General features: G+C 35.1%; 1 protein-coding gene across 2 annotated transcripts; it reads left to right on the top strand.

The window, feature by feature from the left end:
* Positions 1-893: 893 nt before the first annotated feature.
* LOC122299271 (F-box/LRR-repeat protein 15-like) lies at positions 894-25,448 on the top strand. 2 transcript variants are annotated; one of them, XM_043109410.1, is made up of 17 exons: positions 894-1,508; positions 8,867-9,128; positions 9,229-9,361; positions 11,060-11,159; positions 11,232-11,429; positions 11,515-11,785; positions 11,866-11,964; positions 12,074-12,162; positions 12,291-12,390; positions 12,512-12,667; positions 13,312-13,464; positions 14,672-14,832; positions 14,910-15,108; positions 15,878-16,344; positions 16,427-16,490; positions 24,834-24,920; positions 25,116-25,448. In XM_043109410.1, exons 1-17 carry the CDS (start codon positions 1,105-1,107, stop codon positions 25,194-25,196), a joined length of 3,024 nt encoding a protein of 1,007 aa, XP_042965344.1. In that variant the 5' UTR covers positions 894-1,104; the 3' UTR covers positions 25,197-25,448. The 2 variants fall into 2 exon arrangements, with proteins under 2 accessions (XP_042965344.1, XP_042965343.1); XM_043109409.1 differs by having other exon boundaries at positions 895-1,508; positions 12,497-12,667.
* The last annotated feature ends 2,478 nt before the right edge of the window (positions 25,449-27,926 follow it).

Below are 27,926 nucleotides of genomic sequence, written 5' to 3'. Positions count from 1 at the left end.
TTAGGTGATTTACTATTGCAGATGCAAAACGTGTATTAACAACTCTTAGATGACAGTCTGTTGTTTATACAAATAGAAAAGCTAATATGGCAACTCACATATTGGTAAGAGTTGGGCTTGATCTTGATGAAGAAAAGTATACATTGGAAGAAATTCCTCAATATATTCAATCCATTGCATTAAGTAATTTGATGTAATGTCTTTTATTATCAATGATATTCAGTTTTATTTCAAAAAAAGAAAAAAAGAGAAAAGAAAAAACCTAGTTCATACGAAATGATCAGATTTGTTCAGATAGCCTACGAATCGCTCTCTATCTTGACTCTTGAATATAATTTAATTATGATCAATATTACATACAATCGTGGAATGCGTAAGTATTACACAATCATTTTGAAAAAAAATGAGATCTATTATTAAAAATTTATATCCCGTTTAGATAGTAAAAGTATTTTATCACATCTTATCTTATTATTACAAATTTATTAAATTTTTACGTAAAATATAATAAATAATTCTACTTTTTAAAATTTTAAAATAATAATAATATTTTATTTAATTTTTAATTTTTATATAAAATTATTTAATCTCATCTTATTATTCAAATTCTAAACTGTACTTTAATTTTTTATTTTTGATAAATCTCGTATTTACACATTTTTGTAAGGAGAAATGATTTGTACAGTCGGGAAATGCAGTCGGCGTGCAGTCGGCTGTAAAAAAAAAATTAATACAGGACCTACGTGAAAAAAAAAAATTATTTTTATAGCTTTTTATAATTCATGCAGGTCCCCCTGAATATAAAATAATTTTTTTATAATTTTTTTTTATTCATTCCGTACAGCCGACTGCACGCCGACTGCGTTTCCCGACTGCGTGTAGCAAAGCCCTTTTGTAAGAGACTGGACATCCCCGCACCGCCAATTCTTGTCTATTTTGCCGAATAATTTGATTTTCAAATCGACTCGACGGCTTCAATTCTAGGGATTCAGGGCCTTGAAATCCTTCCTCCATTTCTGCCGCCATTGCGGTGTTCGTTGTGGCTAGTAACGTGTGAGATCGTGATCTAGGGTTCGTAAAAGTCTGGACTTTACCTTCGGGTGCATGAAGATTTGGTGCTGTTACCTATGCTTTACGAGAGAAGAAGACGACATCGAAGAAGTAGGAGAGGAAGATAAAGGAGAGGTCATGGGGGACGACGTTTTCGGAGATAAGGACAATCTTGAGGGCAGACTCAGAAACGAGGACCCCGAGATGCTAGGGTTCGCGGAGAAGCCGAACGAGCAGCTGAGATTGTTCGAAGATGCTGTCGTTGCGATGCGCGATGGTGCTGCGCATTGGGAGGGGGCGGCGCGCGACGGTGCGCTCTTCTCCTCGTTTCGAATCTCGCGCCACAGTGAGGGAGAGGCTAGCTCGGCTTCGGATGGTGCAGCTGGGGCGAAGAGTGGTGTCGAGGATCGTGATCGTGATTCGTACAATAAGCGCTTCAAGGTTCAGTCTGATTTTCAGTGAGTCTCTCACTCTCTTTACGTTTTTATGCATGTGTGGACTTGTGAATTTACATGGATCTTTCTTCATTCGCTCGCCGAATTTCATTTAATTGTTAGTGAATTTCGCTCTGATCCTGAAGGTTTGCAAATGGATTTATGGTTCTCTCTGGCCAGAAGATTTCGAGTGTTTTTCTACACATGGAATCTCTATTATGAGATTATACTTAAAAGAACAGTTTGTTTTGTTGATTATTGGTGTCTTGATACGCTACTATTCATGTTTTAAACTTATCTAGACGGCTTATTAAAAAAAAAAAAAAAAGATGGCTTTATATGCATTGTGGAAACTCTTTTCGTTTTTCAAATTTTCTTATGTTTTTAATGTCTACATGTGCAATATATGTTCTCGACAAAGAATCACAAGTACATGCATTGGTTTAAGCACGTATTGTATATTAATCTACAATGGAGCCTAAAATTTAAAAAGGCTTCAAAAGCAAGATGGTAATATATTTAGCCTATTAACTCGACTTATTAGATTATTATGCAACATGAAAATCAATAAATCAACTAATTACATAAAATTTAACCAACATTTTATATAATTCTCTTGTTCTCTACTTAATATACAGATCTATGATAGTTTAGCCATAATTAAATTAAACTACATGGTTAAATCAAAATTTATTAAAAAGGCTATGACCAAAAAAGCCCAAGAATTGTAGGTGTTGAGCATGCCCAGGAATTATTTCCAGTTTTTGTTATGTTTCTAGTGTCGACATGTGCAATGTACATCTTGACAAAGAATTACAAGTAAATGCATTGGAATAAGCATGTTACATTTTTTTTTTTATAGTATGTTACATTTTTGTTTTTGAAATTTGCGAGTATTTTATATTAATCTTCAATGGAGGGGAATATTATCCTGCACAAGGTTGTAGTAAGATTTGATATCAAATCACTAGATTATTATACTTAGGCATGCAAAAATAGCAAAACAGAGTACAAAAGCAATTGTTTGGTAGGATTTCTCTCGTGTTTTTTGAGGCTTCTGAATTTCTATTTACAATGTGTGTGTGTGTGTGTGTGTTTTTTTTTTTTTTTTTTTTTTTTTTTTAACGAGTAGTTGGATCATGTTATTCACTTATTGTCTAATAGGAGGTTCAAATGAGTGGTTCTATTTCATTGGAGTCTAACCCTTTGAAGCTAGTCCCATTTGGTTACCTATAAACAAAAAGGCTAGTCCCTTTTGGTTGTTAAGTGGGTGTGCTCTCAGCTTGCTATGTAATCATATTGTTAGGTGCTCCATTTCATTTTCTCATTGAGGCCAGACCAAAACTAGTGCTTGAGAAATAGCTATCCATGTACTGGTGAGGGATATATGGATTCTCGATAAGAGAGGAGCTGTGGTGGCCATCTGAATTGGTTGAATCCCACAAGTGAATAAAATTTTGGATCTCACCTAAATCACTGAAATTTATGTCTAGAACAATGTGGAAACTTGCATGAATTTTTCTATCTTGAGGAGAAAATGCCAGTGAGACGAGAGAGATTTCTCGACTCTCGATAAGAGAATAGCCATGGTGTCCACCTGAATTGGTTGAATCCTGTGAGTGAATAAAAAGTTGGATCTCACCTAAATAACCCAAAATTTATGTTTGGGAGATGATGGAAACTGAACCCCTTCAGCATGCATGAATCTTTGAGATCATAAGGAAAAAATGTCGGTGAAACTTGACAGATGTCGATTTTGTATCACGAGTTACTAGTACTTAAGGGAATGCTTGGGGAATGAGATGAGAATTTTATGAATGGTAGTAAGATGGTTTGTGAATAGTAGTGAGATAGTTTGAGTTAAGTATTTATTAGGTTTTGGGTAAGGAAAGAGAAAAAGTTGAATAAAAAATATTATAAAGTTAAAATATTGTTAAAATATACTTTTTTAATATTATATTTATTTTGAGACTTGAAAAAGTTGAATTGTTTTTTGTGTTTTGTTTTGAAGTTTGGAAAATTTTTAATGATTATTTTGGAAAAATTGTAAGGATTAGTTTGAAAGTGTTTGTATTTGAGTAATGTTTGGGAAGGAAATGAGATGAGTTGAGATGAAAATTATTTCCAAACAATCCCTAAGTTGTTTTTGAAGCAACCTTGGGAAGGAAAGGATATGCATAATGTTGGTAAAAACACCCTTAAGCACCAAGTCCAAAGTGCTTCCCTTACCAAAAGCGAAGTCCATTTACAAAGTGTGATTCTTGTGTTGAGTGTAAAGTGTAGAGAAGTGCATTTTTTTTGTAATAAAAATAGAAAATCAGCCCACTACCCAGAATTGTTTTTTGATAAGTAAGAGATTTATTAATAGATGTAATTAGGTATAGTCCAAATACACAGGAAGTGTAAATAGAGAGACACCTAATTACAACTAACCCTGAAAAACATTACAAAAGTCATTAAGGTTTTGCTTGGTAAGTGGGATGAAAATTTTGAGTTTAAGATAAAATATTAAAATATTATATTATTGTTTTGGGATTTGAAAAAGTTAAGAAAAAGTTGAATTATTTATTATATTTTGTATAGAGATTTGGGAAAGTTGTAATGATGAGATGAGAATTTTAAGTTTGAGATGGAAATTTTTTATTACCAAACCATACCTAAGACTATTCTTCTCCAATACAATAATTGAAGCCCAAAGCAACAAAGTGAAAGCTCTAATCCCTTCCATCGATCTTTCTCTATTCTCAAAATAGCGCCCATTCCTCTCATTCCAAATACACCACATTAGACAGAGGAACCATCTTCCAAACGGTTGCTATTTGACGATTTCCTAGAAGCCCTCTCCAACATGCAAAGAGGTTCACCATCCTTTTGGGCATCACCCAAGCAATTCCTGCCTTAGCAAATACCTCGTCCCACATAGCATTTGACACATAACAATGAAGAAGAAGAAGATCCGCCGATTTGCCCTATCGTTTGCATATAAAGCACCAATCTATTACAACGATACTGTGCTTTCTTAACTTATCAATGGTAAGAATTTTTCTGTGAGAAGCCAATCACCAAAGAAAGCCGCCATAAGAAGCACCTTGCATCTCCAAATATTTTTCCAAAGAAAAAAATCAGTGGAAGAATGTGATGCCAAGGCCTTGTATAAAGATCTATTCGAGAATTTCTTATTACCAAGCTGATTCCAAAGCAATCTATCCTCCCCTCCAGAACTTATGTTTAAAGCATAAAGCAAGCTGTAAAAATCAGTAATTTCCCCCACTTCCCAATCTTGGACATCTCTAATAAAGCTTACTGATCACTGAATAAATCCAGCAGAATTATCCATGTAATCAGCTGCGGAGGCAGCTTTATTCAAAGCTATTCTGAAGAGGGAGGGGAAAACATTGTTCAAGGCCTCAACCCACACCACAAGTCATGCCAAAAACCGATCCGGTTTCCCCTACCCACCTCAAATCTGAAATTTCTGAAGAACTCTTCCCATCCACTTCGAATGAATTTCCACACTTCCACATCATATGCCCTCTTACTTCATTGGAGCACCAACCTCTCCAAAATTAGGGTTAAGAATTATTATTTTTATTTTATTAGTATTTTTAGTAATATTTTGCCGGATTAATTTGAGATAGTAATTTTTATTTGAGCAGTATTCTTCCACTCTGTACGCCATCTATCCCATTGCTTGGTTTCCTAGTTGGGAAAAACTTCCTAATTTGAAACCAATTGGAGTGTGCCGAATGTTTAAATTGGGCTGGTTGTATTTTTATAGAAAATATTCTAAGGGATTTAAAGTATGTTTTAAAGTATATTGTGCAAGCTACAGACTCAAACGTGGTCCACCACATGAAAGATAAGATGTTTTAAGGTGACAAGGACCAAAGCGTGTTTCACGACATGTTATGTCATGTTAGAGGGTGCCACGGACTCAAGCGTAGTTTAACATATGCTATGTGATAACATGGACCTAAGCGTGTTTCACTACATGTTATGATACGTTAGATGGTACCATGGACTCAAGCGTGGTTTACCATATGCTATGCGATAACACAGACTCAAGTGTGTTTTACTACATGTTATGATATATTAGATGGTGGCACAGACCTAAGCGTGGTTTACCCTATGTTATGATGTTATGATATGTTATATATGTTCAAGGACAATTGGACCAATGCACACATGTTATGATGGCCACTAAGTGAAAGACAAGATGAATAAGTTATGTACCAATGATGGGAAATGCATAGAGTCAGTCATTCATGCATCCACATTACATGTATTGCCATGATTATGTTTGATTCTGCTTATGTTACTAATGCATGATATATATATGTTATGTGAATGTGTGACGATGTATGTAAGTTTTCAAAATTAAGCCTAATGTTAACCTAAGTTAAGTTTATAGTATGATGTGCTGTTACTGAGTCTTCAACTCATTTGTTTGTTTCTCTATTTTTATATTTTAATGTACCAGATGATGATTTTGTGAATACAGAGCAGGAGTGCCAGGAGTAGAATAAATTTCCGGTGTATGATTTAGACATTTAAGCAGTGTTGGTATCACATAGAACTAGCTTATGTCATTTCTTTAATTTTTCAGCTTTTATGTTATAAAAGATTGTCTTGCTAGATAAGTTCTATGATCAAATAGATGAGGTATTTTATAAGATTGGGCTGGTTTGGATTCAGAGATGAGATGGGCTGGTTTTAGATGAAAATTGAATAAAACATTGTTATTATTGTTTTGAGATTTGAAAAAGTTGAATTGAGATTTGAAAAAGTTGAATTGTTTATTATATTTTGTGTGGGAATTTGGAAAAGTTGTAATGATAGAATGAGATGAAACGCTTTCCAAATCCAAACGAGGCTTAAATCTCTTTATCGAGCATTATGTTACGAATGTGCACAATATTCCTAACCTATGGGAGGGGGTGTTACAAAAACACCCAATGAAAGAGGAGTGTAGATCTTATTTCACCCCAACAAATGGAATTTCTTCTCATTCTCCATATTGCCTCACATGAAAGCATGAAATATCCTTTCCATTCTATTAGCCACACCTGTAGGCAAAGGAAAAAGAGATAAAAAATCTAGTCCTCCTTTGGAATGGAGCTTCTGTTCTCATGCTTTTAACGGCAACAAATACCATGCAGACATGTCAACAATCCACATTCAAATCACATGAGCTGCATCACAGGATGGTAAAATCAAATTTATAGAAATTGTGTGAAAATTTTCTTCTGAAAACACAAACCTAACCCACTTGCCACACCGCTGCACCTCTCAGTCTCCACACCAACTCCATTAATTTATCTAAAGAATATCCATCACCAACTCCTAAAAGCTAGCAAGTCATCATTTTTCCCCACTATTGCATCCGCCCTCACTCTCTCTCTCTCTCTCTCTCTCTCTCTCCCTGCCCCCTCGCCCCTCCGGAAATCTCGTTATGCGACATAGATCATGGATCATAATGGGAACAATCTATGCAACTGTTTTAAGTGTTGTTGGCACTAAACTTGGGGCTCGTTTGGATTCAGATATGAAATGAGATGGTTTAAGATGAAAGTTGAATAAAATATTGTTGAATATTATTTTTTAATATTATTATTGTTTTGAGATTTGAAAAAGTTGAATTGGGATTTAAAAAAATTGATTTTTTTTTTTATTATATTTTATGTGAAAATTTGGGAAAGTTATAATGATGAGATGAGATGAAACACTTTGAATCCAAAGGAGCTCTTAGTTGCAGGAGATGATAAAGTTGTCAGCTTGCTAGGGCTAGCACAGGTTAATTTCTAGCAGTATGCAGGATACATGACCATTGATGAAAAGTAGCAGAGAGCTCTCTTTTCCTACTTTGTTGAAATAGGAACAGAGCCAGCTTCCAAGCCTTTAGTTCTTTTTCTTGAACGGAGGTTAAATGCGGCTACAAATCCTGGGAGAGAAAGAGGACAGAGAGAGAGGGAGGGAGGCAGGGGTGGGCCTCGACTGGAGGGAGGGAGGGAGGGATGGGGCTCAATGGGAGTAAAAAAAAAATTCTCTATGTAGTGTGGTCATGTTTAGTAATATATGGTGTCTATATGGCGCACCTCCATTGGAGGTTGTTATTTAGGGGAATTTGGTTAAATCGACTAGAAGTTATTCTCATAAAAAATAGGTTGGGATATTAGATAAGATTCTCTTGATTAAAGTGATTCGATCACTTTTGGACAAATAAATCATTTTCCAACCAGCCAATCGACACTATCTTCTCTTTAATCCTATCCCAAATAGCCTTGGATTTGTGAGGTGGCCCCAAAGGGAGGCCAAGATACTTCAAAGGCAAGCTGGAGACTTTGAAGCCCAAAATATCAGCCAAAAAATTCCCCTAAATTATTAACCAAACCAATATGGATCATTTCAGACTTTGATAAATTCACCTTTAAACCGGATATAGCTTCAAAACATAACAAGAGAGCCTGTAAAGAACGGATCTGGTCAGAATTTTTCTCACAAAGATTCGAAATGTCATCCACAAAGAGTAGATGGGAAACATTATCGCAGCCATACGAAGCGTTGCCCACCGAGAAGCCCGATATGGATCCCCTATCCAATACCCAGAAAATTAAAGAATATTCTTAAGTATATAGTCGATATTGAAGATTATTTATGTATAATGGCACCACATGTTCTCATATGTGAAGTAGATGCTTTAAGCCTGATATAATACTCCAAGTTGCTGGATTGATTGCTTATGTTAGCCAAAAATCTTCACCTGGCCAAGATGTGATTTTGGGGCAGCCTCAAGGTTTTACATGTTCCCCCTCATGTTTCAAGACAGGCAACTGCCTTAAATTATGTAATAAAATATAATACTTATCGAAAAAGAAAGAAAATGTTAGCCAAAAGTCAAAACCTCAAGAATTACAATTCTTGAGTTGTTTTGGTCATAGCCTTTTCAATATATATTGATTTAACCATGTAGTTTAATTTAATTATGGCTAAACCATCATTGATCTGTATTTTAAGTAAAGAACAAGAGAACTCTATAAAATCTTGGTTAAATTTTATGTAATTAGTTGATTTAGTATTTTCATGTTGCATAATAATATAATAAATCGAGTTAATAGGCTAAATATATTACCATCTTGCTTTTGAAGCCTTTTTAAAATGTATTTTGTTGAATTTTTTTTTTCTTGTTTTGTTATTATGCATCATCTTTCAGAATATATGCTCTATTAAAATGTGTGCTTTACTTCAATTAGGCGCATAGCCATGTTCTTGCTCTCTGTGCCTGGGTCTAGATGGTGTTTGTGCTTGAGTGCACTTGGTGCTTTCGCTAACACTTGATGCTACATTATATTGAGCACTTACATGATGAAAACCTTTGATTGCAGTGAATATAATTTTTCAACTGCAGTGACTTCAAAGGCTGGAAGTTCTGCTATATCTGCAGAAAGGGATTACCAGATTAGTCAGGGATCTTCTTTTTCTTCTAAGAATCAGATGTTTTATCATACTGTAACCATGGCTGATGGTGGTGATAAGAATGCTTCTAAATCTAGAGATGGGAAAGATGATGAAGGAGATGAGAGTGGCCGTCTAGAAACAGAATATTTAGAAGTTCGAATGGATCTTACAGATGACTTACTCCATATGGTATACAGTGCCTAAAATTTTTTGCAGATCAAAATACTCATAATTACCTGCCTTTGATTGTTTAATTGTTTTAGTATTTCTTTTTTTTTTTTTTCTCCAGGTTTTCTCTTTCTTGGACCACATCAATCTTTGCCAAGCTGCCAGAGTGTGTAGGCAGTGGCGAGAAGCTAGTGCTCATGAAGATTTTTGGAGATGTTTGAATTTTGAGGACCGTAACATATCTATAGAACAATGTGAGTTTGAATATGATATATTGTAACACTCCCTTCCCTTAGGTATAGGAATGCTACTAAAATGTTGAACATATGCTAGATAAGAGATCTGACATAACATAAAAGCTTTACCTCATTTTATTGAAATCATAAAGATTTAGGTTAGGTTTGGATAGTGAGTTGAGATGAAAGTTGTAAAAAAATATTGTTAGAATATTATTTTTTAATATTATTATTGTTTTGAGATTTGAAAAAGTTGAATTGTTTATTTTATTTTGTATAGGAATTTGGAAAAGTTATAATGATTAGATAAGATGAGATGAGTTGAGATAACTCTGAATCCAAACAAGGCCCTGCATAACATAAATTGTTGAAAATCGAAATCAAAACGATCTAATCGCAGGAAAATAAAAAATTAATCCTTCTGTGTAAAATTTTTTATTAGAAACTAGGAATTTTGTAAGTCTTAACTTCTTATCCAAGTCTGCTCGTCAACAACATCTTCTTTACCTGGACATTTAAAAGCATAAATACATATAAAGTAAGTTGAAGACTCAGTAAATAACACATCATACAATTAATGTAATTAAACGTAGGTTTTTCTTTGAAAACACGCATACTTATATTTATATAACCTAAGAAACAACTTGTATGCTTGGAAGACTCTGTAATTTGATTGGTTAGGCAACAACTAGCTGTGGAAGGTGGCTGGGTGTAGCTCGATTATGCAATCCAATGTGATGGGGATGCGCAGTGGCGTGTCTGTGGGAGCTTGGTGTAGTAGAGCTGTTGTTCTTCTGGGCATGTCAAGTGGATGAGGCGGGGGAGAAACATGCATTGTAGATGGTGAAAGCTGGGATGTCAACAACATAGAGAGAGGGGCGTGAGAAGGAGTGAGGGAGAGAACTCGTAGAGTGAGAAACAAAGGAGTTGGCATAGTCTACTTTTCTTGGTGGTGCACAGAGAATTGGCAGTGAGCTAGGCTTGCTTACATCGGGTTGTAGCTTGCTTCCTGCTGTCAGATAGAGAGGGAGAGAGAGAGGAGTTGGCATAGTCTGCTTTCCTTGGTGGTGCACACAGAGTTGGCTGTGAGCTAGGCTTGTAGCTTGCTTCCTGTGGTGAGAGAGAGAGTGATGGCAAGAGCTCTGTGCATGAAGGGTTTTTCTTTTATAAGTGGAGGATGTATTCTTTGGTGTTATTTGGAGCTATGGGCTGAGGAGTTTTTAGCGGGAGAGAGCTGTTGGAATTATATCGAGATTTGAGAGAGTAGGTTTGAGGGAGACTCTCAGCACTGTTTGGTGCCATGCGTGGAGAGAAGTTTGAAGAGCAGGCAACCATAGAGGCTTACGGCAGTGCTGCGGTTAAACTTTTGGTTGGAGCTAATGGACTGGGTTGTGGGCCAAGTCATCCAATAATATCACAGAGCCTTTGTGCAAAGCATGACCCACTTACCTAATAAACTCTGGGCTTTAGTTATAGAAATTATGGGCCCAAATTATGGGCCAGTGGGCCCAATAAATAGATTCTCATATGATGCTAAGAAATTTTGACCCGGTTGTTGCATATGGATTGCCATATTTATGTATTTAACTCTTAGTTCTAAAAAAAGGTTGGTGGGCAAGAGATAAAGAATATGGATTTATAAGACTTTGTGAACTGGTCTTTATCTACTTTTGGCGGGCAAGTTGGAAGCTTCTCACTAGGTGTATTCATTTGCAGTTGAGGATATGTGTCGAAGGTATCCAAATGCAACAGAAGTTAATATTTCTGGTGCTCCTGCTATTCACCTGCTTGTTATGAAAACGGTCTCTTCATTAAGGTAAGAGGCTTTTTTTTTTCCTTCTCCTTCTAGTTAACATTGATCAGACCAATATGTTTTCATGGTTTCCAGAAATCTGGAGGTTTTAACATTGGGTAGAGGGCAGCTTGGGGATATTTTTTTCCATGCTTTGGCTGATTGTTATTTGTTGAAGAGATTGAATATAAATGATGCTACTCTTGGGAATGGCATTCAAGAAATACTTATCAACCATGATAGCTTATATCATCTTCAACTAACCAAGTGCCGTGTGATGCGTGTATCCATCAGGTGAAGCAGTTTTAAGATTAATAGCAAACTTTTCATGCCTGTCAATGTGCTCAATATTTTTGCTAAGGTATAGTCTTTTTTGTAGGTGCCCACAACTTGAAACTATGTCTTTGAAGCGCAGTAACATGGCTCAGGCTGTGCTAAATTGCCCTCTTCTGCGTGAGCTTGATATAGGCTCTTGCCACAAGCTTTCAGATGCTGCAATTCGTTCTGCAGCAATTTCATGCCCTCAGTTAGAGTCTGTAGACATGTCAAATTGTTCATGCGTTAGTGATGAAACACTACGTGAGATAGCTCTCACTTGTACCAATCTTCATTTTCTTGATGCTTCGTACTGCCCAAATATCTCACTTGAGGTCAGTTTCAAGAGTTTGGTACAACCTCTTCAGAGTATTGTTTCTCTCTTTATCTGACATGCCTCATTGCTTTTTCTTAGTCTGTTAGATTGCCAATGTTGACTGTTCTTAAGCTCCATAGCTGTGAGGGTATCACTTCAGCTTCAATGGCTGCAATATCTCATAGTTACATGTTGGAGGTTTGGAAGATTCTCTTACTTTGAATATTGTTGCTATCTCCTTATCTGTGCTGCCTCTGAGTAAATGAGTTTTTCAGCATTTCCAAATCGACTTCATAATTTGTTGCAGGTTTTAGAGCTTGACAATTGCAGTTTACTGACTTCTGTGTCCTTGTATCTTCCACACTTGCAAAATATTAGACTAGTACATTGTCGCAAGTACGCTCTGCTGCTCCATCTAATCTTTTCCCTTTCACCCAATCTTCTTAAAAAAAAAGCAGCATTCTTTTCCATATAGATTTTTCTATTACATTCTATTTTAATTTTTAATTATATTTCTCCCGTAGATTTGCGGATTTGAATTTATGGAGTATCATGCTATCATCTATAATGGTTTCTAATTGCCCTGCACTCCACCGGATTACCATCACTTCAAACTCACTTCAGGTATGCCTTTCAATGAGCGGTTTGGTATTTTTCATGTCTTTCCCTTCACGTCCATTACCACTTTCCAGAGAGTGCATTTTGATGAAGTAGTTTGATGGACATGTAGAAATTAGCATTGCAGAAGCAGGAGAGCTTGACAACATTGGCATTGCAATGCCAAACTTTGCAAGAAGTGGACCTCACAGATTGTGAATCTCTGACAAATTCTATATGTGATGTCTTTAGTGATGGTGGCGGATGCCCTATGCTAAAGTCATTGGTTCTTGATAATTGTGAGGTTTGTGGATTAAGCCGTTTTCATTCCTAAGTTATCATTTTGTGGAAGGAATTTGTGCTTGTCATATGAAATATGTGTTATTGGAGGCCTTGGTGTTCGCTTTGTCATTGTTTATTCTTCATAGAAGATTATCTATGTGAAACTAATTTTCCTCGCAATGCACTGTAGGTGAACTTTAAAGCTGAAACTTCTTGCTTCAAGTCTGAGGACCTGCTTGCTTTAAGATACATGTATAATGAAAAGAAATATTAATTTTATGTCTAGACATGCCACAGATGCCCCAGTCTGTTATTATAAATGGGGATTAGGTAGTATGGATTTGAGGATTGGAATGGGGGAGAGAGCCAGAGAGGAGGAACAAGTGGAAGGGTATGGCTTGGTGGAATATGGTTTTTATCAGGTTGATCTTATTTGAGATTTATTCTTGAACTATGTTAACAATAATGTACAACCAGTGGTCGATCCTTGAGATTTTAGATTTTTCTTATTATTATCTGGTTTGGTACTTCCTGATGTCTTTTGTGTGCAACTTGCTTTATTTTGCTACTGTGGTTTACTATCCTGGTTGACTATACCTCTACTGAGTTGTCATGGTTTAATTTTATTTCCACTTTGATTTCATGTGATAATGTGGCTTTTCTCAGAGCTTGACAGCAGTGCGGTTCTGCAGTGCTTCTTTATCTAGTCTTTCCCTTGTTGGTTGCCGGGCTATAACTGCTCTTGAACTCGCATGCCCCTATCTCGAGCAAGTTTTCTTAGATGGTTGTGATCATCTTGAAAGAGCATCATTTTGTCCAGTAAGTGAGAATGATTGCATAAATGCATTTTTACTGATATACACTAGCCCTGAAAGGATTTTGCAACAAGATAATTGTTTTGATAGGTGATTTTGCAACAGGATAATGGTTTGTACAAACCTAAGGCCTTGTTTGGTTACATAGATGAGATAAGATGAGAAATTGTGAATAGTAGTGAGATAATTTGTGAATGGTAGTGCATTTATCAAAAAAAAAAAAAAAATTTGTGAATGGTAGTGAAATAGTTGGAGTTATGATTTTTATGGAGTTTTGGGAAAGGGGAGTGAAAAAATTGAGTAAAAAAATTATAAAGTTAAAAGATGGTCAGAATATAATTTTTTAATATGATTTTTATTTTTGGATTTGAAAAATTTGAATTGTTTTTTGTATTTTGTTTGGAAGTTTGGGAAAGTTGTAATGATTAGCTAATGATTAGATGAAAAAGTTGAAAATTTGACAATTGAAAAATATTTGTGTTTGAATGGTATTTGGATATTGAGATGATATGAGATTAGATGATGTGGTTTCAAAGGTTTGTGAAACCAAACCAGGCCTTAGATGTGCAAGTCTTGTCAGACCCTTTAGAAAAAAATGAGATTCATGTAAAAAAATCCACTTTTTCAAAGTGGGTCCCATATATATATATTTTCAAGGGCTGCATGGGCTTGCACACCCTCTTTTTTTATTTTTTATTATTGAGTAAGAGATTTTATTGATGAAAATGAAAGGCATATTCCATGTACACAAGATGTAATACAAAATAGACACCTTGATGGGATTATCAAGAGATACAAGAAAATCATGGACTAACACCAATAGGAATTTCCTGATGGAACAAAGTGTTAAAAGAAGTTTTTAAGTTAATCCATTGTACGCTTGTGATTTTTGAACCTCCTTTTGTTCCTTACGCCCCAAATGCACCAGAATAAGCATATGGGAGCCATCCTTCATATTATTGCTATCTGTCGGCTGCCATTCAAATCCCTCTAGTGTATTGCCCATGCTAATCTGACTCTGTCAAAGAAATCATTCACAGCACCCTGGCTACCTCGCAGTGTTTGCTAAAAGATTTTCTATGCTGATGTTGCTCTCGTGTTTCTTAATTTGATTTAGTTTGTTAACATGCTTAACTACATCTTTTGTGGCATTAACTAATAGAAAATAACCAATAGAAAAAAAGCTAAATTTTATTTATTCTTCTTATTAGGTTGGCCTACAGTCGTTGAATCTGGGAATATGTCCCAAATTGAATGCACTCAGTATCGACGCACCGTGTATGGCGTTACTTGAATTGAAAGGATGTGGGGTATTATCTGAAACATCTATTAATTGTCCACTCTTGATGTCTCTGGATGCTTCCTTTTGCAGGTTAGTAGCTTTTATATTTCTTTGTTTGTCCTGTTTTGGTGCTCAAGCTGATGACACCTTTATCTTTTCACTTGCAGCCAACTCAAGGATGACTGCTTGTCTGCAACATCTACTTCATGCCCATTGATTGAGTCATTGATATTGATGTCATGCCCATCGATTGGTTCTGTTGGACTTCACTCTCTAAGCTGCCTTCCACATTTGACCGTGCTTGATTTATCATACACATTTTTACTGAACTTGCAACCTGTTTTTGAATCTTGTTTTCAACTAAAGGTAATTTCGCTATCTGGATACATAAGCATTCTACTTTTGACTTGGAGCAGATTCTTTTCCAGCAACAAAAGTAGACAAGTACCAGAAAATCCCCAAATTATTGCTCAACTGGAAAAACAGTTAGTCTAAGTTCAGAATCCCTGCCTGTTGAATGAAATGCATGTTCTTGTGGAATTAATAACAAAATATTATCAGCTCCGCCTGGAATATAAAACTTATCACAGTTGGCTGAATGATTGATGTAACCATTGGATGGAACTCATCTGTGAGAATTCCATACAGAAGATAGCATGAATCATTAACATATTGATTAATTTTTTTTTTTTTTGATAATATCAATGCATAAGGAAAAGTTCAAATTTTTAGACCAAGTTTTACATGTTCATATACGTGGATTATTAATTTGTCTGTGGAAATTACTTCTCAGAAAAGAAAAAAATTTAAAATCTTTTGTGGGTTCTTGTAGATGCAGCAGCCTTTGGGTTGTGGGGGGGGGGGGGGGGGGGGGGGGGGGGGTAAAAATTTTGGGCTGTTGATATGAAGTTGATAAGTTACGCATGTCTAGGTTAGCATTATCTTGGTTTTTGTTTACAGAACTGCCCAGACCCTCTCCAGATGCTGTTTTCATTGTTTATTCCAACCGCTAGTCGAATAGACCTGACTTATGTGAGATGTGATCTCAACCTCCGTGGGATGCCCCTTTCCATTCAATAACCTGTGGAGGATAAGGCTTTATTATTGTACTTAATTTTTACTATTCTTCTCCTAGGTGTTAAAGCTACAAGCATGCAAGTATCTTGATGACTCGTCTCTTGAGCCCCTTTACAAGGAAGGTGCTCTACCAGCGCTCCAGGAATTGGACTTGTCTTATGGGACTCTCTGTCAATCTGCTATAGAAGAGCTGCTTGCTTTCTGCACACACCTCACACATGTGAGTTTGAATGGCTGTGTGAATATGCATGACCTGAATTGGGGTTCTAGTGGTGGTCAGCTTTCTGTGCTGCCTAGAATTTATACCTCATCTTCCATGTTTTCGCCCAAGAATATCCACAAGCCAATTATTCAGGCCAACCGTCTACTGCAGAACCTAAACTGTGTAGGTTGTCTCAATATTAGGAAAGTTTCCATCCTGCCAGCAGCACGCTGCTTCCATTTGTCATCGCTAAACCTTTCACTATCAGCAAATTTGAAGGAAGTTGATCTTGCTTGTTTCAATTTGTGCTTCCTTAATTTGAGGTAACCCCCTTTTTTTTTCCCTAATCTGGTTAAATCTTGATTGTGATAGTTATGCTGATAGTTTTATTTCTGTACTGTTTAGTAATTGTTGCTCTTTGGAAATGTTGAAGCTAGAGTGTCCCAGATTGACTAGTCTCTTTCTTCAGGTATGCACTTTGCATTCCACGTTTGGGGTTCCTAGTCATTGCCTTGGCTTATGTCAACTGAACATTTTATGTTATGATATATATATATATATATATATTATGGGAGGTAAATAACTAAGTTATCACTTTTAAGACATTTAGATTGGGTAGTTGGATGATCCTTTTGCTAAGTGATGGTATATATTTTTTCTCAAGTAATCTGATTTTTTCTTTTTTTTACACAATGCAAAAGGCTTAAACCATGTACACGGGATGTGTACTGGTAGAAACAAAGTATTGAGAAAAATATTTCAACTTCATCCAAACCAAAAGTACATCTCAAAAGAATTCTCATCTTAACTCCAAGGGGTTGGCTCAAGTGGTAAGGGCCTTGGCTTTGGTTGTATGCTTCCTCTAGGTCTAAGGTTCGAACTCTAATAGGTGCAAAAAATTTCTAGGGCCATTGGAATGGAGGGAATTTTCCCCATGAATTGCCTAAAATATACTTGTAGAAAACTCTTTGCCCTGAGCTTGTACACCCCCAGGAGGGACTTGATGTTTAGATACCCAGTGCTAGGGTGGATTAGTTGGGACTTGGTTTTCGGATATCCAATGCTAGGGGTGGCAAATGCATGTCGTATCAAGTCATGAGTATTAGACTATATGGGTCAACCTGAACACAACCTATTTATTAATTAAACGGGTCAAACCCTAAAACCCTAACATGATCCATATAAATAAAGGGTGACACGACATGACCCACTTGACCTTTTTAATAATTATATTTTATTGAATTAACCTGGAAACGGCCCATTTAACCTGTTTCATATCAATGGATTGAGCTGACCAATATATTTATTTTTTAACCCAATTAATATAATTTCATATATAATACATGGATAACTATATAAATAATTTACAATTATAATTGGATTCGTGATAAAATACTTTGTTTTCAATATCCAAACCAATAATACATGAGAAAACTAATATTTTTATAAAATAAAATTACATAAGAACAAAAAAATTTTAATAGTTTGATCTATCAGGTAGTCAAATACTAATAATAAAATTACATCCCAACAATAAAAAAAAGGCATACAAAACTAAATATTGATAAAATTTGAAAATAGAATTTATTCGTGTTATAAGGATGATTTCAGGTTTCATGAGTTGTCTTGCAATTAACCTGTTTATTAATCGTTTCTTTTCGAGTCTACTTTTTTTGACCTAAATCTATTTATATCAAACTCAAACCTATGATGGCGTGTTCATGTCGGGCTCACTATATTGTCATCCCTACCTGGTGCCAATAAAAGAAAAAATTGAACTTTTCATCCAATCATTTGCTTAGATCTCAGTAAAAAGTAAAAAACACCAAAATAAAACTTCTACAAAAGAAAACAATTTTTAACTCTACCTATTCACTTTCACAAATCTCAATACAAAACTTGTTTGTATTTTTCGTATCTACTTTCACAAAACCCAATAAACAATAAATCTCTAAAGAAATTATCAAAATTTTTGTTAACCAAATAATATGAACCCATATGATTGGAATTTCTTGAACCTACAATCAATTTAAAAACTCAGTCAAAAAGCCAAATTAAGCCAGTGGAAAAACTAGATCCGTTGAATAACTTGTTTCAAGAACCTAGATTACTAAGAAGAATGCCACAAAGGTTGTGATTTGCTTTTCATAAGTTCAAAAGTTCATTCAAGAACAAAAGGAGTAAAACTCAACTCACATGAAAATATTCATCAATGTCTAAAATATGAATTGGGCGGCTACAAGAAGTATTTAAGCAATCCCAAAATAAACCCTAGGCCAAAAATACAAGGCCTTGCACAGAATGCCCCCCTATGGCCAAAAATACAACGCCATCCAAAAACCCTAGCTGAAAATTAAAGTCTTCCCAAAATACCCATTCCCCCCCTCCCCCCTCCCCCCCCAAGTGCATATAATAAAAGTTCTCTTGAAACCCTAGTTCTTAAAAAATAAAACATGTGGACCAAGCATCTTCAAAATCAATTATTCTAGACTAATTCCTATAACTAATAAAAAGTCTTTTTAATGAGTTAAACAAGTTCAAAACCTTTCAAGTGTCCAAAACCTTTAAGTTATGATGCCCTCTTCCATAGCTTGTATCACATGGATCAAAACTGGTTACTTGTCTTTCAAACCCATCTTAAATGTTGGAGTCTTGCTAGCTTTATCCCAAATGGGTTACACCAATTCTTGCATAACTTCATTGATCTTCTTAGCTCTTGATCTTGTAATTGGCCCATTTGAAACTTGCAAATGATCTTTAAGATTAGGTCTATCTTGGTGCCCATCATTCCCCATCTCTTCAAAAGGATTCGATCTCGAATTTTCACCTACATCAAAAGGAGAAAGATTAGAAACATTATACTCACCTGGAAGATTCACTTTATATGTATTATCATTAATTTTCTCAAGAATTTGGAAAGGTCCATTTGCTCGAGAATGCAATTTAGTTTTTCTATGGGTTGTGAATCTTTCTTTGCGCATGTGAACCCAAACCCAATCTCCTATTTGAAGGATTATACGTCTTCTCCCTTTATTGGCTTGAGAAGCAAACTTTTCATTCTTTTGGGCAATTTGAAGCCGTACCCTCTCATGAATTGATTTCACCAACTTGGCCTCTTTTGTCCATCCAAGCTACTCATTTTATCAACAGGTAAAAACATCAAATCTAAAAGAGTAAGTAGATTAAAAGCATAAACAATTTCAAAAGGAGAATAAGTAGTAGTATGCATGGCCTTATTATATGCAAACTCTATAAATGGCAAACAATCATTCCAAATTTTTAAATTCTTATTAACTATAGTGCGTAAGCGTTGAGTTAAAGTCCTATTAACTACTTCAGTCTGTCCGTTAGTCCGTGGATGACAAGTAGTGAAAAATAAAAGCTTATTACTTAGTTTTCTCCACAAAACTTTCCAAAAGTAAAGGAATTTAACATCCGTATTAGAAATAATACTCCTAGGCATACCATGAAGTCGCACGATTTTCCTGAGAAACAAGTCAGCTATATTTATGACAAAACTTTAGATTTGACCTTTGTACATGTAATGCACCTGCCATAAATGAGAGGGACGTCTCTTTTCAATTTTGGCTAAAAGAAATGTTCATACAAAATGTTTATGGTTTTCTTCACTCCAAAGTGTCTCATCAATCCCCCACCATGTGCCTAATGCATCATAACTCACGCATAGAACAACTTGGCACACAAAGTTTGTTTTCTTTAAACAAATAATCATCATACTTGTAAAACTTACCAAATGCCACCTTATCACATGCCATATACACATTAGAAAAATCAACATCATTGGCATGTATATCTTTCACATATTCGAACCCAAGCATTTTGGCACTCATAGAAATAAGGACATACTTCCAAGATAAAGCAGCAACAATGTTCTCCTTATCTTGTTTGTAATGGATGACATATGGAAAGGTCTCAATGTATTTCATCCATCTAGGATGCCTCTTCTTTAATTTACCTAAACCCTTGAGATGCTTTAATGATTTGTGATCGGTGTGGATTACAAACTCTCTAGGCCACAGGTAATGCTGCCACGTTTCTAAAGCACAAACAAGAATATAAAGTTCTTTGTCATAAGTGGGGTACTTCAATGCAGGCCCACTAACTTCTCACTGAAGAATACTATGGGCCGCCTATCCTGCATCAAAACGACTCCAATCCCTATTCTTGAGACATCACATTCAATTTCAAAAGATTTGTTAAAGTTAAGCAATGCTAACAAAGGTGTAGAATACAACCTTTATTTATTAGTAGTAAAAGCATTCTTTTGATTAGCCCCCCAATGAAATCCAATATTTTTTTTTAACTCCTTTAGTGAGTGGTACATCAATGGTGCTAAAGTCTTTAACAAAATGCCGATAAAAACTAGTTAAGCCATGAAAACTTCTTACCTCAGTGATGCTCGTAGGTGTTGGCCACTCCTTGATGGCCTTTGACTTTTTTTCATCCACCTTAATACCTTTTATACTAACAACATAACCAAGAAAAATACTTTTTCTATGCAAAATGTATATTTCTTAAAGTTAGTATACAATTTTTCACATCTCAACACATTAAACACATATCTCAAATGTTCAATATGTTCATTTAAGTCTTTGTTATACACTAGAATATCATCAAAGTACGTGACTACAAACTTGCCTATGAACGCATGTAGAACATGGTTCATTAATCTCATAAAAGTACTAGACATATTTGTAAGTGCAAATGGCATAACCAAGCATTCATAAAGCCCATACTTAGTCTTAAAGCAATTTTCTATTTATCACTCTCTTTCATTCTAATCTAATGGTACTACTTTTAAGATCAATTTTACTGAAAATATATGAGCCATACAATTCATCAAACATATCATCTAATTTAGGAATGTGATGATACTTTACCGTAATATTGTTGACTTTCTTGTAATCAATACACATTCTCCACTTCCCATCATTCTTTGGCACTAGTAGCACTCGTACTGCACATGGGCTCATGCTCCCTCACGTTCTTTTTTTTATCAAATCCTTAACTTTCCTTTGAAGCTCATTTGTCTCATCTGGATTACTCCTATAAGCTGGTCGGTTTGGAATAGGAGCTCCGAGTACAAAATCATTCTGATGCTTAATGCCTCTGATGGGTTGCAACTCACTTGGCATCTCATCTTGGAATACATTTTCAAACTTCTGCAATAAAGAAATATCTAAATTAGGAAGAGACTGGTTCATTTCATCAAGATTAAAAAAAGATTCTTTTTAAATAAGAAAAAGCTAGAGGGATATGCTAAGAAAGCCCTTTTGACCTCTCTCTTTTGTATAAAAACTTATTTTTGTTTTTCCTTCTCTCTAGAGGCTCTTTTTTCTTTCTTCTTTCGTGGCTTCACTCTGTTTTCTTTACTCTCAGCCACCTCTCTATTTTCTTATTCACTCTTCTTTTTTGCTCATTTTCACTTTAACTCTTTCTTTTTTGCTCAATCTCATTTTGACTTTTTTTTTGATCAACCTCACTTTTCAATTTCAGTTAGTCCTCATGGACTTGTCTTGAAGTTAAAGGAGCAAGCTTGATTATTTTGCCATCTTTTACGAAACTGTACATATTCCTGAACTCATCATGGGTCCTCTTCCTATTATATTGCTACGGCCTATCCAATAAAATATGGCCAGACTTTATAGGCATTACATCACAAAACACTTCATCCTTGTACTTCCCAATTGAAAAAAATACTAGCACTTGTTTATTTACCCTAACATCCTCACTATCATTCTATCACTTCAACTTGTATGGTATAGAGTGTTTCAAGGTAGGTAAATTCGATTTCTTAATTAAAGTAGTGCTGGCCACATTAGTACAATTTCCCCCATCAATGATCATACTACATACTTTGTTAATGTGGTATCTAGTATGAAAAATGTTCTTTCTACTGATCATATCATTTACCTTGATTATGAGTATTGAGAGCACGCTTGGCAACAAGAGACTCACTTGTTACAGGGTATTCCACTCCATCATCATAACTAGCATCAACCAACTTGGGCATCTCATCACTATCATCCTCACTCTCAGTTATCACCTCCCTATTTTCACGTATAATCATCATTTGCTTGTTTGGACATTGAGATGGGATGTGTCTTGAACCCAAACACTTAAAACATTTTATATGTCTAATCCTTGAAGGTTGGAATTCTACTTTGGGTTTGTGGTTGCTAGTCCCCTCATCTTTTCTCTTAAGTGGTTCGGTCTTTCCCTTTGCTACAACTCGATCATCTTTATTCCATTTTGATTTCCAAGGAGTGTTAGAAACCGAAGTATACCTTGCTGTCCCTTTTCTCTTTAACTACCTCTCCACTTTCATTGCCATGTGCACCATATCCTCTATTTCCACATAATGCTGCAACTCGACTACATTGGCTATCTCCCTATTCAATGCACAGAAAAATCTAACCATAGTGGCCTCCTGATCCTCCTATACTCTAGCCTAAATCATAGTCACCTCCATCTCCTTATAGTAATCCTCTACACTCCTAGACCCCTTGTCTAAGGGTTTGTAATTTTTGGTAGAGGTCTCTATAGTAGTGTCTAGGTACAAATCTCTGCCTCGTAAGAGCTTTTAACTCACCCCATGTTTCTATAGGTGGTCTATCATGATTTCTCCTCCTATTGGTCACTAATTGATCCCACCAAATAATCGCATAGTCAGTGAATTCAATTATTGTTAATTTCACCTTCTCCTCTTAAGTAATTATGACAACCAAACATCAACTTTATTTTTTTCTCTTTAAATATGTTTCAAGGTCATTTCTACATTAGAAAGATGGTATTTTCATTTTAATGCTCCCAATGTATCTATTTGCCCCATCTCGACCTCTTGTATTTCCCCTGGGTCCTCTTCCATGTCTAACTCCTCTGTCTACCCATTTAATGCATTCAAATTTAGATATTAAGCTTTCCTCATCCTAACAATCTCCATTTTTATACTCATTTTCAATATTAAGCTCATGTTTTCTCCTATCTCTACCACCATGTAGATTTCTAATCACTTAATTTTGTTGATTCATGCTATCCCTCACTTCCCCCAACACCAAATTCAACTTTTCAAACTGTTGTTGCATGGCCTGCAACATAAAAAATAAATTATCTGCCACTCCATTCGGTGATGAGTCATTCTTATGAGATATCGTAATGTGCTGCATAAAAAGAATGTTAGTAGTAAAAATCTCACACTCCCATACGTGTTTACACTCAAATAGTGACACTCCACTCGTGTTTTACTCTTAAACTGGATTTTTTCTGATAATAGTCTCATATTCTCTTGCCTTTTACCTCAAGAGTTATCTCGCCCAAGTTCTTTAAGAACTAGTTGAACTAAATCAAGACTTTAACGTTGTATTGTTCCAACTAGCAATAGATCCAAGAAATAAGAATAAAAAACAAGACATGAATAAAATGATACGAGATTCAAGGAATTTGTATGAGGGAAAGTAATTACAAAATAAGATACCAACTAGAATGATGTAACAAGAGCAATTCAACCCCCTTTGAAGACAAGGCTCAATCAACAAATTTCATTTTTTCTCTTTTGTTATAACTATATAGTAACCTTTAAATATGATACCTTTTCTTCTCTCTCTCTTGTATTTTTTTTGGAATTTTTTTTTTTTTTCACTAACTGATTCGATCACAATCGAAAGAATAAACACAAGCAATTGACAAAACCCTAAAACAATTGATGTAATTCGGCCAATGAGGAAACATGGCAGCCCAAGACCAAAAACACCAAAGTAATTTCGGCAGCCAACACAAAGGAAAACCCTGAGACAATTTGATGGAATTTGGCAAGCCTTAAGACAAGCAATTCGGCCAAACACAAAAACCCTAGAAGATGTAGTTTGGCAACTCTTTTTATTTTTTTATTTTATGTTTTGTTTTGTTGCGACCCTAGAACAATGAAGCCCTAGAATTAAATATACAAGAATTAAAAGATAGAATCAGACCTGATTGGAAATCGAGTTTTGAAAGCAATGATATGAACTCGTAGGATTTGAATCTCTTGAACCCACAATCAATTTGAAAACTCACCCAAAAAAGCCAAATCAAACCAATGGAAAATCTAGACTCGTTGAAAAACTTGTTTCAAGAACCTAGATTACAAGGAAGAACCTAGATTTGGACACTCACATTGAGCTGAGCTTACTATCCTGGCATTCATTCGCATCAATTGTCAAATCTCAAATTTATTTACCTTTTACAAATGCATTTTGTGGTTTTGATGTAATCTTCTCAAATTATGTTTTTATTTTATGACGCTTCTCAAATTATGTTACCAGCATAATATGCATTATCTAAGCTACTTATTAAAAAATGTGTAATAGAAGCTTCAAATTTGTACCATTCCTTGCAGTGATCTACATTTTCACTAGAATCCCAAGAGGAGGAGAAACTTAATATCTAGTAGATATTATATTCAACTAATATTGAGGAATTTTCTTTATTAACTTGGACAGCTGAGGTTACTTGTTCATTAGGTTACCGTAGTGTTCTTTCCTGAGTCCCTTTTCCAGTTTCTGAGTAGTTTTGGTATTTTTTTATAAGTTATTTTTTCCAGTTTTGGTACTTGATGTTAAGTGTGCCATTTTTCTATCCATTAACACCCCTTATAATGTTCACTTCTTTCATTGACGCATAATATCTTGTTTCACAATTGAGACTTGTTGTCTTTGCAACCTTCCCTACATAGAAAATGTCTGTTCTTTTAAAGTCGACGCATGTGTAGGCATTTAGTGCTGTTTCCTGACTTCAGAAATTGTGGTTTTGTTAGTCTTGCAGCATCGATGGAGTAGCTGTTGAAGCTGCCATATTGAAGTGTAGCATGCTGGAGACCCTTGACGTTCGCTTTTGTCCGAAGGTGTGAAACTCTCTTAATCCTTGTTGTTTCTGGCAAGTAAATATAAAATCCAAACCAATAATAATTCCTAGGAAGAATGGAATGCGTAACCTGAATTGTTATATTTATCTATCAATAATAATTCCTTAGTGTATCTCTAAACTGAGTTTTTATTTGCATTTTATGTATACGCGGATACTCTATTGCGACTTTCAGGTCTGTTCAATGAGCATGGGGATGTTACGTGCGGCATGCCCTAGTTTGAAGCGTATATTTAGCAGCTTGTCACCTTTGTGATGTGATAGGATCATTCATTTCAATTTCCCGCTGCTTATTCACTTTTACTGCAGCGGCAACCAGCTTGATTATTCATCCGACTTGCCATATGTAAATGATGTCTTTCTTTCTTTTACTGCTGCTTTAAATTGCAGGTTTGGTCCGTATAAACTTGCTTAATTAGCTGTGTATATGTAATTATAGAATAAGTTATTATTTTTGTATTGATTGTTTTGTATCAATTATTAACTGTAGATTCAATTGCCGAGTAAACGACCATCATTTTCTTCTTGTTTAGTTAGTTGGAAGGCACGTGCATGGCTCGTGCGCGGTTCTCCCTTGTCAGGATATATAGGATAAAATAGGCCAGACTAATAACTACTAAAGCATAATTGTCTTACCATAGGATAAAATAGTCCTAACTCTTCACTGAAAAGTAGTTAATAGGATATTACATATTTCGTCAGATTCCTTCAATTAAATTTGTTCATGGTAAAAATCACAACCATGAGCTAAAACTTGAAAGGCATTTGACTTCACATTTTGTAAGGGCCTTCAAGAGAGCAGAAGCACTTGCCACCAGAGCAAAATTACTTGCTACCTAAATGAGTACCCTCGGAGCAAAAGTGCCCAGCACCTCGCCGAGCATTCTGGATGAAATATGATATTTCTCACATTGCCATCTTGGTGAGCATCATTGAAAGGGAAAGTGCTCGTCTCTTAGGTGAGCATTGTGCAGAGCAAAGGTACTTGTTATATCGACAAGTACCATGGGAAGCAAAGTACTGGCCTCCCATTCTAGCACTATTGACAGCAAAAATGCTCGTTTTATTTTGTGAACGTTAATTATACTTTAAGTGCATGAACTATACTAAAATATAGTTAAGCAAGAGTGAAATCAAACTCGTAAGGACTTGTAAAAATGTAGGAAGTCAATCAAATATAAACTAAATAAATTTTAATATTGTTCAGAAAAATGAGTTCTAAAATACAATAAGAAGTTAAGAACTAAAAATTTAACGAATCAAACCAATAAACAATTATTTAATAAGCTAATTACAATAGTGAACTAAAATAAATTCTAAGAATACAAATTAATTTGAACAATGAATAAATTATTAATAGAAAATGATCTAAGGTTTTGGAATTCAGCTCATTAATTTATTATAATATATTTATGATAATTGATTCTTTTTTAACAGTTACACAATGATCTAGAAATCAATCTTGTCATCATAAAAAATATCATCTTTTAAAACATTTTTTTAATAAAATATCTTAAGTATGTTCTTTGCTTAAAGGTACAAAACAAATCACCACTTAAATTTGTTAAAAAAAATCACAAAAGATATTAGATTTTATTTTTAACAAAATTATGAATTGGGCTAACAACTTATTAAGATTAATCTAGATCATGAAAAAAAATATGATTGAATTCATTCAATTGATATGAAGAAGAACAACAGATTGCCGAACACAAATAATTGAAAAAAATCAATCTCATAAATAAAATAGTACTAATCTTTAATGAGGATCAGTCCTCAATTTTAATTGAAAACTTAGCTAAATATGTTTATGAAAATAAACTTTAAATCTGAATGTAAATAAACATCAAAATACTATTTAAAATAAACTAAGGAAAACTAAATGTTAATGATGTGTTTCATACACTTTTTGGCTGGGTCCCTGGTGGCTCGGGCCTTCAACCTGTTCCTGCATACACAAAACACTCTTGAATCCAGCAACCATAGGAGGTGGTCGGACGGAGCCTTCGATGCTTAAGTTAACCTTGAGCCAAAATCACATGCAGGAATATAATCCCTTGAACCCATAATCAATTTGAAGACTCACCTAAGAAAACCAAAATTAAGCCAATGGAAACTTTAGACCCGTTGAGAAACTCATTTCAAGAATCTAGATTATATGAAGATCTAGAACTGTTGAAAAACCTATCTCAAGAACCTAGATTATAATGAGGAACGTAAAGTTGTGAATTACCTTTGATAAGTTCAAAAGTTCATTTAAGAACAATAGGAGATAAACTTAACTCACAATAAATAAAATTCATCAAATTTCATAAATTTCTTAAAATGATTCTACAAAGAGTATTTAAACCAAATCCTAAATAAAACCCTAAGCTAAAATAAATCCTCATCTTCCAAAAATAGCCCTAAGTGAATAGTATCCCGGCTACAGTAACTCAGCTACAGTAACTTAAAAAGCCTCTTGAAATCATAGTTCAACAAAATAAAACATATGTGGGTTAAGCATCCTCATGCCTAATTATTCTAGACTAATTCCTATAACTAATAAAAAGCCATTTTAATTAAATCAACAAGTCTAAGGCTTTCAATATCAATAGGCCCAAGTTATGTATTCTATAGCGTATCACATGGATGAAAATTAGATATTTTTCTCTCAAACCCATCTTGAGTGTTGGGCTCTTGCTAGCTTGATCCCAAGTGAATTGCATTCATCCTTGCATAGCTTTCTTGACCTTCTTAGTTTTTGGTCTTGTGATTACCATATCTAGAACTTGCAAATGATCCTTAAGACTTGGTCCACCTTGTGCCCATCATTCCCCCTCTCCTCAAAAGGATTCGACCTTGAATCTCCACTTACATTAAAATGAAAAAGATCAGTAACATTGAAATTAGCAAAAATATGATACTTACCAGGAAGATCTACTTTATATGCATTTTCATTAGTTTTCTCAACAATTTCAAAAGGTCTATCCAAGCTGCTCTTGCC

The sequence above is a fragment of the Carya illinoinensis genome, chromosome 16 (assembly GCF_018687715.1).
Source record: "Carya illinoinensis cultivar Pawnee chromosome 16, C.illinoinensisPawnee_v1, whole genome shotgun sequence".
NCBI lineage: Eukaryota > Viridiplantae > Streptophyta > Magnoliopsida > Fagales > Juglandaceae > Carya > Carya illinoinensis.
The sequence above is the reverse complement of the archived record's forward strand: the minus strand, read 5'-3'. Positions and strand labels throughout refer to the sequence as shown.